Genomic DNA, 14,235 nt, shown 5'->3' on the forward strand with positions numbered 1-14,235 from the left:
TTGAGAAAGTGGCCTGAGGTCACATAATTAGCTGCAGGGTCTCAAATCCTGTCTCCTAAACCAGGAAGAGCCCACTGCTCTACCTTTTTCTGGTTTCAAGATATCAAGAGAGTAGTAGCCACAGAGCACGACTGCCAGTGTCTGCTAATGCCACTCTATTACAACAGTGTCGATATCTACTGTGGTTTTCTACTCCACTTCTCTGCTGAGGACACAAGGAAGTATGACCAGGAAGGGACGGAGGTCTTCTAGGCACCTGCCTTCCTGACTCTTCCCTGGCCTTACCTGGCAAAACGTGAGCAACAAGAAGGTCAGGTAGTCCTGAACGTATGAACCCACAGTCATCCTTTCTTAGGCCTCTTTGAACCCAGGCCACACCAGACTACAACACTCCAGGACTATAGAGACAAGTACATAGAGCTTCTCAGTTGTGGAAATGCTTCTTCCTCGTGGCTGATGGGAATCCTTCCCTGTGGAGCAGCTCAGTGAGCGCCACGCTCCTGGCCTCTCAGTGCCTTTACTGACTCTGCCCTAAGTGAGGTGTGCTGACTTATTTCAGAAGAATAAACTGGGAATACTCATCTCCAATCCTGCCTTACCCTTCTGGGGGAGAACCTGAGTATTCAGGACTGTTGTAGCTGGGAGGTAAGGATTCAGTATTAGAAAGCCCTAAACCACATTCTCCGAAACAAGCTCCTGTTGAAAGTGATATTTTGTCTCCATCTGCCATATTCTTTGTCTCAATTCTCACATGATTCAAAATGTGGGCAAGGAAAAGGGGTGATATTTATTAGCACCACACCAGCTATATTCTAGACACCTGTAAGTCGAAAACACAGACTCCATTTTCCCATAGAAACAACGGTCTGTTTAGGTGACTTAGTCGCAGAATCATCTAAAAAGAGCTAAGTTTACCCACAATTACCTGGTCACCAGAGAACTACACTTCAGCAGGGACCTCATCAATGATCTATTGGCTATGGAGAGGGACAGGACGGGCCCATTAATTTAAATTATATCCGACTATTCAGACATAGGGTAAGCAGAAGAGAGCTGTGTCAAAGCCATTTAGGATTGCAACATGGTGGTATCATCATAAGGCCCGAAGGCTTTGGAGAATCATTAGAAACCTAAAATCTATATCGAGATTAAACAACTAGACCGGCAGAATTTTTTGTCTACAGAATCAAATGTTGAAAGAAATGTCAACTGCCTTCAACTGCTTCTCACTAATTCTAGTCCCTTGATACACAGTCTTCTCAGATTGACTAATACTGATTACCAATATCATGCTTGGATAATAAATGAAACTGATCAGTTATTTTCCTCTCTAATTCAGTAAACCATTCCCAGAGAAATGGCTTGTGGGAAAGCAATATTCCCAACTCAAGTGTTTAACTGGCGACAGCTTGACAAAACCATTTCCAATCCTGGCATTCATATCTACTGAAATTAACTTTTCACTTAATGGATACTTTACAGGAATGAAGTTCAGGTGGCTGTTCAATTGATATCAGATGTTTGAGGCACTTCTGTACATCTGTCAGGCACATCTAAGAAGCAGTGAACAAGATGGTGGTGGTCTCTATTCTCCTGGACCTTACAGGAGCCAAGGGGTGGGCAGAAAACAAAATAATTTCAGAGAGTGATACATGCTATGAAGAAAATAAAACATAACTGCATGGTGACTGGTGGGGTAGAAGGTACTCCTTTATATAGGATGGTAAGCAGAATCTTCTCATGGGAGCTGATGTCTGAACTCAGACCTGATATTAAGAAAGAGGTTGCCATTCAAACATCGGAGAAGAACATTGAAGGCAGAGGGGACAATGAGTACAACTTTGGTGTTTGAGGAGCACTGTCATTTTGGAGGAGATTGGAAGGAGGTAACGTCAGAGAGGCACACTGTGGCCCGATCCTGCAGGGAGTGCGTATCTTATTCTAAGTGCAAAACCAGGAAGCCTTGGGGACATTTAAGCAGGAGAATGACAGGAGGGTTCTTCTTGGTGGCCTCGTCTAAAAGAGACACTTGACTATCCAAGCCCAGTTCATTTCCTCCATGGCCTCAATATGTATGAAATGGCTTTGTCTCTTTGTTGTTTTGGTTGTCTATTGCCCATGAGAGCCGTCTCATGCCACATCTCCCATGAGATCTTCCCTGCCACGTTCACTCCTCCATCCCCAGCACCCAGAACACCTGGCATATAGCAGGTGCTCAGGAAATGTTTATGGATTAAAGGAAAGAATGGACGAATGTCATCCAGTTTGTTGAAGGTTCAGGGAGCAGGGAATGCAAGTAAATAAGATATCGTTCTGGGTCTTCAGACTCACCATGCATTTGGATAATTTCTTTTCCAGAAGTTGATTGTCATAATCAAATTATCCACAGAGAGAAAATAAAGTTAGTAAAGAAGTATGGGATAAAGTGGATAACTAATAAGAACCTGCTGTATAAAAAAATAAATAAAATAAAATTCAAAAAAAAAAGAAGTATGGGAAAATACTAAACTTTTCACTTGTTTTAAAGACATGCTACTAACTAGAACAAAAATGAAATGACATTTTACATCTGTTAAAAGTGTTCACATTGATAATGTTCAGTTCTGGTGAGGGTGCAGATAATTTAACATGCTTGCAAATGCTACACCCCCCCCCCCCGCCCCACCTCCAAAAGGCAATTCAGCAACAAGTATTAAGAGCCATAAAAATGTTCTTACCTTTTGACTGAGAAATTCACTTAGGACTGTATCCTAAGGAAATGTTTTCAGTTCAAGGGAAAAGTATATGTATAAATACATTTGCTGCACTATTATGTATATTATAAAAAGTTTAAAACAACTTTTAATATTCAAGAACAGAGGAATAAATGTGGTGACTATCCTTGAAACACATGACAGCATTGCACAAGGGAAGCTTAGATACAGCAATAAGGAAGAGTGCTTCTTCTACTGTGACAGTGTGTGAAAAACGTAGGGTTCTCTCTCCTACACTGACTGTTGGTGGGAATGTAAATTGGTGCAGCCACTATGGAGAACAGTATGGAGGTTCCTTAAAACACCAGAAATAGAGTTGCCATATGATCCAACAAATCCCACTCCTGGGCATATGTCTGGAGAAAACTCTAATTCGAAAATATACATGCATCCCAATGTTCATAGCAGCACTATTTACAATAGCCAAGACATGGAAGCAACCTAAATGTCCATCAACAGACAAATGGATAAAGAAGAAGTGGTACATATCTACAGCGGAATATAACTCAGCCATAAAAATGAATGAAATAATGCCATTTGCAGCAACTTGGATGGACCTAGAGATTATAATCCTAAGTGAAGTAAGTCAGACAGAGAGAGACAAATACCAGATGATATCATTTACATGTGGAATCTAAAATGTGATACATATGACCTGATTTACAAAACAGAAACAGACTCACAGACATAGAGAACAAACTTATGGTTACCAAAGGGGAAAGGGGGAGGAGAAGGGATAAATTAGGAGCTTGGGATTAGCAGATACAAACTACTATATATAAAATAGATAAACAGCAATGTCCTACTGTATAGCACAGGGAACTATAGTCAATATCCTGTGATAAAACGTAATGGAAAAGAATATATATGTATAACTGAATCACTTTGCTGTATACCAGAAATTAACACAACATTGTAAATCAACTACACTTCATATACTTTAATAAAAAAATTTTCTTTAACGGCAAGGTTTTCATTATATATCTAATTATGTGAAAAATATACCTCTATAAAGATAGGCCCTAGAGAGAAACATGGACCAATTAACATGATTGACTTGTTGGGAGGCAGTATCATGGTCGAGCTCTCTTCCTGAGATTTTCTCTTCTCACACACAGGTGATGTCAAGGGCTCAGAGGAAGGTTCCAATGCCGGCACGTGGGCATTCCATCCCTGGAGCTGCGTTTCAAACACCTTAGCCTTCGAAAGGGCGAGGCATTGGCTTTTGGAGGTGTGGCTTATAAAACTTGACAATCACTTATCTACTCACTTCACTGAGTTTAGTCAGTTCTCAAAAAAATTAATTTTCTCATCATGGAGAGAGTCAACTTTTGTGGACTCCTTAATTCCATTTGAATATCGGTCTTTAGAAAATTCAACTCCGGGAGAAGTCATATGGAGGGGCATCCCCAAGGAAGTAGTGTGGCTTCTCACCTACTTCCTCCTCTGCTCGCCGATTTTGGGGAGGTTTTATGAAGGCCAGAAAGCTCTCTCCTGGCCACACACTGCAATTCAGCTTTCCTCCCAGAGGAAGTGAGTGTTTCTAGAAATTACAGCACTGCTCTCAGGGATGCCAGCCTTGGGCCTGGGCTTGTTGCTCTTTGAGAGGAAAATGGTCAGAACGAACGGGAGTAGGTTTGCACCTGTTTGGAGTTGCAGTTGTTTCCGGTTTGCACCTGTCGGCCTTCCCTAGCCAGTTCTTCCTAAAGTGAGATGCGAGGCAATGAGGGCTGTGCCTTTTGGAGTATGTGCCCTGGACCAGCAGCACCAGCATGGCCCGAGCACTTTTTAGAAATGCACATTCCCTGGTGGCGCAGTGGTTAAGAATCCGCCTGCCAATGCAGGGGACACGGGTTTGAGCCCTGGTCCAGGAAGATCCCACATGCTATAGAGCAACAAAGCCGGCAAGCCACAACCACTGAGCCTGCATGCTGCAGCTACTGAAGCCCGCGCGCCTAGAGCCGGTGCACTGCAACAAGAGAAGCCACCGCAATGAGAAGCCCACGCACCGCAATGAAGAGTAGCTCCCGCTCACTGCAACTAGAGAAAGCTGGCGCGCAGCAATGAAGACCCAACGCAGCAAGAAAGAAAGAAAGTGAGGAGGGAGGGAGGGAGGGAGGGAGGGAGAAAGAAATGCACATTTCAAGTCCTAGCCCAGACTTACTGAATCAGTGATCTGTGTTTTAACAAGACTCCAGGAAGTGCTGATGCACGCTCAGGTGTGAGAGCCACTGCGCTCATAGCACACAGACGATTTTAAGTGGTCTATGGACACAGCATTCGAGAACACTGGTTCACTTAGAAGGGGAAGTTAATTGCAATTTCAAACTTATTTCAGTCATTCTGATTGTAAAATCTCATTTACTGCTAATATATCTTCAACTGTTCTCTTTCTTGCATTATTTCCCATTACAAGGAAGAGAACTGCTCAAAGAGCCTTTGGCAATCACAGATACCCACCTAGAATCCAATCACACTTCACCTTTATTGTATTTATTTTATCGTGACTTTCTATTTATGGAAAATGAAACTAGTGTTTTATTTGAGGTGATGATGTAAAGTTTATTTTAAAAGTAAATTCATTTAGGTCTTGAAAAAATGTCGATATCAAGAAAACAAATTATGGAAGAAAAGAGTAGAGACGATATATGGTTTGTCAAGAATCCTGTATGGAAAACATGATGTTAGGACACATCATTGGGTGGGTGTTGCGGAGGAGGGCTTTTAAAAGCATGGGGGTGGGGGAAGCAGACAGGTAAATAGAAATAAGTAAAAGGAAATATGAAATATCAACAACATGACAAATGTCACATGAAAGTAGTAAAAGAGAAAATTGAACCAAGCCTGCGTTGGAGCTGAACTCCGAGTTATTTTCTGATAACTGACTTATTCTCAGATAAGCACCTGTTCCGGGGAAGTTACCCCCCGCCGCCAGCTTACTGTCAGTCTGGGGAGAGTGTAATGACGTTTAACTTGACGTTCAAGGCTGCAACTCGACCTGCAACTTTCCCAATGATCTGTAACCAGAAATTCTTTTTGGTCGCTGTTGTTCTTCATCACCTATAAAATGTCTCTTCCAAGAAGGAATCTTTTTTTTTTTTTTTTTTTTTTTTTTTTTTTTTGCGGTACACGGGCCTCTCACTTTTGTGGCCTCTCCCGTTGCGGAGCACAGGCTCCAGACGCACAGGCTCAGCGGCCATGGCTCACGGGCCCAGCTGCTCCGCGGCATGTGGAATCTTCCCGGACCGGGGCACGAACCCGTGTCCCCTGCATTGGCAGGCGGACTCTCAACCACTGCGCCACCAGGGAAGCCCAAGAAGGAATCTTTGATCTGGCTATCTCAGGAACTGTTTTCTTTATGACAAATTTGAAATAAAACTTGGGCATGCATTCATAAGCAATCTCCTGAGAGGCTGCATAGCATCAGGAATCAGTTAGATATTCTGATTATGGGCCTATCTTACTGAGAAGATGAAAAGAATGACAATGCTTGCTGAAGACAATGGTGTGTGGGAAACACGCCTCATACACAGCCTTTGGGGGAAGGGACATTTGGCGATATGCATCACAGGCCTCTAACAATGGACCCACCACTCGACCCAGCAATTCCACTCTAGGAATTTATCCTAAGGGAACAGTCAGACCTGTGCTCAAAAACATCTATACAAGGATGTATTATTCTTCATAGGAAAAAATTTAAACTATGAAAATGTCCAAAAGCTAGAGCTTGGTCAAGACAAATTTATTGAGTTCATGAGAGGAATATTACATAGTCACTATGACAAAGGAAATTTTCAGCAATACTGTATTTACTAAGTATAAATAAACTACAAAACAATAGATACAGTGAGGTACTATGCTTGGGTTCCACCAGCCAGTGTCAAGTCTAGGTGTTTTCCTTCATTCACCGAACACTTTAGAGCATCTACAACTGCCAGATGTTGTTCCAGGCTCTGCGGATAGAGCAATGACTTGAAATGAGCATTTCTGCGATAACTGTGAAAGTGCTATGCAGGGCACACGCAAGGTGGGCTGGGAGCTATTCCCGTAATGGGAAGATCTCACCTTGAAACCCTCTCTGTACAGTGCACCTGATAAGCACAACACCCAGCAGAGGCCAGCGCACACAGGCACGCAATAAACAGCCCCCGATTGGCAGGATTCCTTTGCAGGCAAATATCTCAGTCTCTGCTCCACTCTGGGCGGCAGCCGCCATAAAGGGAAGGACCAGAAACCACCCTTCCCTCTGACCTCCTGCAGTGAGGGGAGGTCTGTCTCCTCAGGGAGACTCCCCCTTCCTTTCTGGAAATTCTCTCCCACCGGCCCTGGTCCCTCTCCCCAGAAGACTCCTTGGTGTCTCTGGAAATCACAAGGTTGGGGAGTGGGTGGTGGGAGGTAGGGCTGGGCAGTAGTGTCTACAGAACTTCTCTCTAGAAGCCATCTTGTCCTGGCTCCTGCTGAGTCAAGATGCCTTGTAATAATCTGCCCTGTAACTATTTGTAGTCCCTTGAAAAATATTTCCTCCTCTCCCAATAATGCTCATTCAGAGGGTAGTATAAATGTGTGGGTTTGTGAACTGAAAACTAATTACCAACGGGGCACAATCTCTGGGAATCTTTTCTCCTCTGAGAAAAAGTTACGTTCTAGTGCAAATACCCTGAAGCTCTTGCAGGGCTGGGCCCCCAGGGTGTTGTTCCCACACGGACCCAGTGTGGAGTGGTGGGAAGAGTAGTTTTCCCCAATACATCATCCCAGAGAATTGAAAGTGAGCTGGATATCACTTTATCATCACTAAGATGGCTATAAGCAAAAGACAGATAATTGCCAAGTATGGGTGAGGATGTGGGGAATTGGAATCCTCATACACTTCTGGTAGGGATGCAAAATGGTACAGCTACTCTAGACAAAAGTCTGGTAATTCCTCAAAAAGTGAGAGTTCCCATTTCACCCAGCAATTCCACTTCCAGATATGTTCCTAAGAGAAGTGAAAAAACTTGTCCACACAAAAATTTGTACATGAAAGTTCATTATTCACAATAGCCAAAAGATAGAAAGAACCCAATGTCTATCAACGGATGCATGGATTAACAGAATGTGGTATATTTCATACAGTGGAACATTATTCCACCATAAAAAGGAATAAAGTACAATGTGGATAAAGCTTGAAAATAATAGGCTAAGTGAAACAAACCAGTCACAAAGACCACATATCGTATAATTCCATTTATATTAAATGTCCAGAATAAGCAAATCTGTAGATACAGAAAGTGGATCAGTTGTTGCCTAGGACTAGGGGGAAGTGGGAGGATGAGGGGATGATGGCTAAGAAGTATGGGTTTCTTTCTGGGATGATGGAAATATTCTAAAATTGGCTGTGATGATGCATTGAATTTAAATCAGTGAACTGTATGGTATGTGAATTACATCTCAATAAAGCTGCCACCAAAAAATAAAAAATTTAAAATGTAATCTGGGATGGATTAGATGGAAATCTCTCCAGCAATTTTACAGAGGACTGTCTTAAAGGAAACTTTTATTCACCAGAGGCCTCCCTCTGCCTACAGATAGCTTTTTGTAATGACCACATCTCTGCATAGTTCAGAAGAGCTATAGAAATATAGTTATTAATAACAACTTACACTTTAAAAGCACCTACCATGTGCCACCATTCTACACTCTTCACTTCACACTTATTAACTCAGAATCATAAAGAAGATTTACTATTATAATACATATATTATGGCTAGGAATCTGAAGCACAGGTAGAACTGTGACTTAGATCTGGGTCAGCAAGCTTGTTCAATAAAAGGCTAGACAGGGGCTTCCCTGGTGGCGCAGTGGTTGAGAATCTGCCTGCTAATGCAGGGGACTTGGGTTCGAGCCCTGGCCTGGGAAGATCCCACATGCCGCGGAGCAACTAGGCCCGTGAGTCACAACTACTGAGTCTGCGCGCCTGGAGCCTGTGCTCTGCAGCAAGAGAGGCCGCGATAGTGAGAGGCCCGCGCACCGCGATGAAGAGTGGCCCCCGCTTGCCGCGGCTGGAGAAAGCCCTCGCACAGAAACGAAGACCCAACACAGCAAAAATAAATGAATAAACTCCTACCCCCAATATCTTCTTTAAAAAAAAAAACAGGCTAGATAGGAAGATCTTTCTTCTCATTTTAAATTTTGACTGCAGGGGAAGTATAGAAAGTAGCTTGACATTACTTGTGAATTATACAACATTATTAAATTGTTGTTAAAATGACTTAACCATAGTATAAAATTTGCATGTAGTGCTGTTTTACCTTGTAATTGTAAGTTGAATTCATTAAGAAGCATTACCAAGTCTTTAGCAAAAGCTACCTTCAAAAGCCATTGCAGGCAACCAGGACTATCCGTTAGCCCAGCTGGGCCCGCGGCGCACTTGCGCAAAATGCGAACCGGAAAGGAAGGTTCTTCCCCCGGACGTTTTGGCGTCACAGTGTCAGGCAGAACTTCGGGGAACTGGAGCCTCCCGTAGGGATGGAGAAAAGAGCGAGCTGCCCCAGGGTAAACATGGAGTAGACAGAGTTGGATTTCATCAAGATTAGTGGCTTTGCAAGATGATGATTCATGGTGATGGCTTGCAGGGTCATAAACAAAAGAAGGCACGTGGGACTTCAACAGCTTTCATCGTTTGCAGAAACAGGAAGAACTTTCCTAGGCCCAGTAAAATCATCCAAATTTATTATAGATGAAGAGTGTCATGAAAGTGTGTTAATCAGTTCAACAGTAAGGCTTCTTGAAAGTTTGGATTTAACCAGTGCAGTGGGACAACTTCTCAGAGAAGCAGTTCAAGCACAAAATAACACATACAGAACTGGAACCAGTACTCTTTTGTTTCTTGTTGGTGCATGGAGCAGTGCTGCTGAAGAATGTCTTCATTTGGGTGTCCCCATTTCATTAATAGTGTCTGTAATGTCAGAAGGCTTGAATTCATGCATTGAAGAGGTAGTTTCCCTTCAAGTACCTGTCCACAATGTATTTGACCGTATGGTTAACACAAAGACATTTTCTGGACCTGAAACATTTAGTGTCGGCGTATGCCCTTTTCTCCACATCCCTTCAGGTACTGGTTTGATACAGAAAGAGCGTGATCTCAAAGATGTTGCCTCTCAGTCACTGGCCATTTACAGTCTTTCTGGGAGACCTGTTAAATCACCTCAACTCTTTAGGTCTCAGGATAAGGTTGAAGCAGATGAAAACACATCACAAACTCCTCAAACTCTGAAAAACAGTCTGCTTGCAGACACCCGCTGCAGAAAGTCAGTACTAACCCACAGTAGACATTTTAGTAGGACAGGTAATAATCAATGGATAAGCAAACCAGACGGAGTTCTAGAACAACTTAGTGCAGCTACTCCCAAGACTTACAGATGTGATGATTTGGTGGAGTTGGAGGCGGGTTTGAGTCACGGAGGTCACAGCAGCATGAAGTTAGTAGACGAAGCAGTACGGCTACAATATCAGAACGCAGGTATGCAACAAGGCAGCTGTACAGTGCCATTTCTTTTTGACATTTCAAGAATCTTCACTTGCTGCTTACCGGGCTTCCCTGAAACTTTTTCTTGTGTCTGTCCAGGATATATCACTGTTGTATCAATATCTAGTGCTGCTCTGATCAAGGAATTGCAGAATCAGCCTATTCGGGTTGTTCTTGTTGAAGGTGATCTCACAGAGAATTATCGCCACCTGGGATTTAATAAGTCTGCAAGTATTAAAACAGTATCAGAAAGCTTGAAGTTTCAACAAGATGGCTCAGAAGAACTGTGGACAGATCATGTGTTACAGGTATTAATCAAGTTCAATGTGAACCTTGTCCTGGCACAAGGAAATGTGTCTGAACGCTTAATTGAAAAATGCACAGACAGCAAGAGGTTGGTAATTGGATCAATGAATGGCAATGTAATGCAGGCTTTTGCAGAGGCTTCAGGAGCAGTGCAGGTGACCTACATTACACAAGTGAACGAGAACTGCGTGGGCAGTGGGGCCTGTGTGACCACCTGGAGAAGCATTCCCTTTGATGCTGCAGTTGAGATCAACAGAATGGCAATCATGTTAAAAACAGAAGGAATTAATTTGGTTACAGTAGTGCTGACTAGTCCAGTCACTGCCCAGGTGCAAACCAAAGAAGATACCTTCTGGACGTGTGCCTATCGTCTGTATCATGCTCTAAAAGAGCAAAAGGTCTTCCTTGGGGGTGGCGCAGTTGAATTTTTGTGTCTTAGCCATCTTCAGATTCTTGCGGAGCAGTCTGTGAATAAAGGAAACCAAGGCTGTTCAGGATGGCTTCATAATACTTCCTCTTGGCTGGCCTCATCTGTGCCACAGTACAGACCGACTGTGCTTAAACTCCTGGCAAATGGATGGCGCAGATACCTTTCAACTCTCCTGTATAACACTGCCAGTTACTCATCAGAATTTGAAGCCGGCACATTCATTCAACATCATCTACAAAATGCTACAGACTCTGGCTCTCCTTCATCTTACGTCTTGAATGAATATAGTAAACTAAATAGTGGGATTTTAAATTCAGACATTTCAGATAAACTGGAACAGATTCCAAGAGTTTATGACGTTGTTACACCAAAGACTGAGGCATGGCGCCGAGCTTTGGATTTAGTACTGTTAGTTCTTCAGACAGACAGTGAAATTATCACTGGACTTGAACAAACGCAGATAAATTCGCAGGAATCAGAGGGCTTTTTATTTTTGTAGTGTTATTGGCTAAGTCTTTGGAAAATAATCTTTGGTAATATGTCGTGATAATAATAAATTTTCTAGTAGCCAAAAAGAAAAGAAAAAAAAAAAAAAGCCATTGCAGGCAAATATCTCAGTCTCTGCTCCACTCTGCTCACTACTGCTCAGCCATGAAACTGCTTTATAGTAGGATAAGTCAGGCTGTTAGCTTCTATATTAGACTAAGATTCACAGAACCAGTGATGGTTAAGTCCACTGACAGTGAATGACATTCATCGTTAACAGTACCGGCTCTACAACACAGGGTATATTCAAATATTCTCCACAGAATTCTTACTCATAAATAATATAATGAATAACCATAGGCTTTAAATGTCTAACATTTTCAGGAGCTTTGTAAGTGAATCCAACTATAGCTTTTTCTGCTCCACACATATTTCTACCACCTTCAGCTGTAACATATCTTAGCAGATTCTACTTCAATTTATACTGAAAATAGTGTTCTCACAATTTCTTTGCAAATATTTTTTTTACAAAATAGCTTTATTGAGATTTAATTCACATATCATATATTTACCCATTTAAAGTAGATAATTTCATTTTGAAAATATTATTTCTTATAGTTGTTCCACAGAAGCTCTTCATAGAGGCTAATTATTCAGTCACTTCAAACTTGTCACTGGCTCCTTAAATAAACCACAACTGAGTAGTATTGGTAACATCTCTCACCTATCAAGAGCCAAGGAAAACCACTCAAAATTATTTGCCTTGTTTATTAATTGACCATTGACACTGTTCCCAATGTTCTCAACTCTTTGAGCAACTCTTCTTGCTGAAACAGTCTTAAATAAATTTCTTTTGTCTGGACACATTTCTTTGGCTGCTGCAATCAAAAACAATTTAATTAACTCATCCCTAATTGGTTTTCCTTGCTTGGCTAACAAATGAGCCACTTGAAAACTTGCTTTCACTGCAGCCTCATTTTCATTATTTAATTTTATGAGGAAATTTTGCTGCAATGAGATAATTCATTTAAAATTTTCTATTTTTCCTGATGGCTGCTCTCCTGTGATACATCCTTAGTCTGGTAACTTAACATAATCTATTAGTTTAGCCCACCAATCGTGTTGTTGCATAATAAGCAATGCTTTGCCATCGAATTTGATGACAAAATAATCCATACTCCATACTCCAAAATAATGCATACTGGGATTTAAAAGCATGGCACTTGAAGTCCACTTTTCTCTTCTTTTTTGACATGATGGTTATGCACTGGTGATTTAAAAAAGAAAATGTTGAAGCATTGGCATTTCCTCAGGGACTAGAGATGGAACACAAAACTCATTTCCCATTGCTAATACAAAGTCTGCTATTAGGTATGGTCAAGATGGTGGAGTAGGAAAACCCTGGGCTCACCTCCTCCCAGGGACACACCAAAATTACAAATAGTTACAAAGCAACTATTGATGAGAACAACCTGACGACAAGCAGAAATAATTTTCCACAACTAAAGATATAAAGAAGGAACCACAATGAGATGGGTAGGAGGGGCAGGGAGGCAATATACTCAAGACTCACACCCTAGAGAGACAGCCCACAAACAGGAGGATAATCACAATTGCAGAGGTTCTTCCCAAGCAGCAAGGGGTCTGAGCCCCACACTGGGTTACCCAGCCTAGGGGTCTGGCATGGGAAGACGAGTCCTCAGAATGTCTGCCTTTGAAGGCCAGCAGGGCTTATGTTCGGGAGAGCTGGAGGGCTGTAGGAAACAGAAACTCCACTCTTAGAGAGCTCGCACAAAATCTCAGATGCTCCAAGTCTAAGCACAGAGGCAATAAATTAAAATGAGCCTGGGTCAGACAAACCTGTTGATCTTAGAGCACCTCCCCAAGAGGCAGGAAGCAAAGGGGAAATGCCCTGGGGACATAGATGCTGGCAGAAGCCATTTTGGGGAACTCCTTCTACCATGAGGACACCGGTGCTAGCAAGTGCAATATTGGAGTCCTCTCCCTAGCATATCAGCACCACAGGTTTACCTACCCACCAGTGGACTGACAACAGCCCCAGAACCTGGCCCTGCCCATCAGTGGGCCAGGACCAGCCCTGGGGCTCCCTGGATCCTGCAGCCAGTTGCTCCAGGAATCAGTCCCACTCACCAGCAGGCCAGCAGCCACTGCATGAGGCAAGGCCTGGCAGAACCAGGCTGAGGGCCAGGCTTGCCTTCCATGTGCCCATGGCAGTTCGCCCCTCTACAACAAAAGGGCTCAGGCAGTCTACATATGGGGCACCCCTAGAGCATATAACTCTGGTGACCAGAGGGAAGTGTGCTGCTGGGCCCCACAGGATGTCTCCTACATAAGGTCACTTCTCAATCTTGGAGAAGTGACCTACCTAATACATACAAATAAACACAGAGAGTTAGGCAAAATGGGGAGACAGAGGAATATGTTACAAATGAAGAAACAAGACAAAACCTCAGTAAAAGAACTAAGTGAAGAGGAGATATGCAATCTACCTGATAAAGAGTTCAAGCTACAGATCATAAAGATGCTCAATGAACTCGGGAGAAGAATGGATGAACACAATGAGATTTCAACAAAGAGTTAGAAGATACAAAGAAGAAACAAACAGAGCTGAAGAATATAATAACTGAAATAAAAAACACACTGGAAGGAATCAATGGTAGATTAGATGGTACAGAGGAACAGATCAGTGGAAGACAAAGTAGTGGATATCACACACACACAAAAAGAATTAAAAA

General features: G+C 42.5%; 1 protein-coding gene across 1 annotated transcript; it reads left to right on the forward strand.

Moving 5' to 3' along the window:
* Positions 1–8,965: 8,965 nt before the first annotated feature.
* LOC132424779 (chaperonin-containing T-complex member BBS12-like) lies at positions 8,966–11,579 on the forward strand. The gene has a single exon (XM_060010837.1). It carries the CDS (start codon positions 9,348–9,350, stop codon positions 11,490–11,492), a length of 2,145 nt encoding a protein of 714 aa, XP_059866820.1. The 5' UTR covers positions 8,966–9,347; the 3' UTR covers positions 11,493–11,579.
* Positions 11,580–14,235: the final 2,656 nt, after the last annotated feature.

Source organism: Delphinus delphis, chromosome 4 (assembly GCF_949987515.2).
Source record: "Delphinus delphis chromosome 4, mDelDel1.2, whole genome shotgun sequence".
NCBI lineage: Eukaryota > Metazoa > Chordata > Mammalia > Artiodactyla > Delphinidae > Delphinus > Delphinus delphis.

Coding starts and splice junctions, on each gene's coding strand:
- LOC132424779 (XM_060010837.1), top strand. CDS start 9,348: ATGGTGATGGCTTGCAGGGTCATAAACAAAAGAAGGCACGTGGGACTT.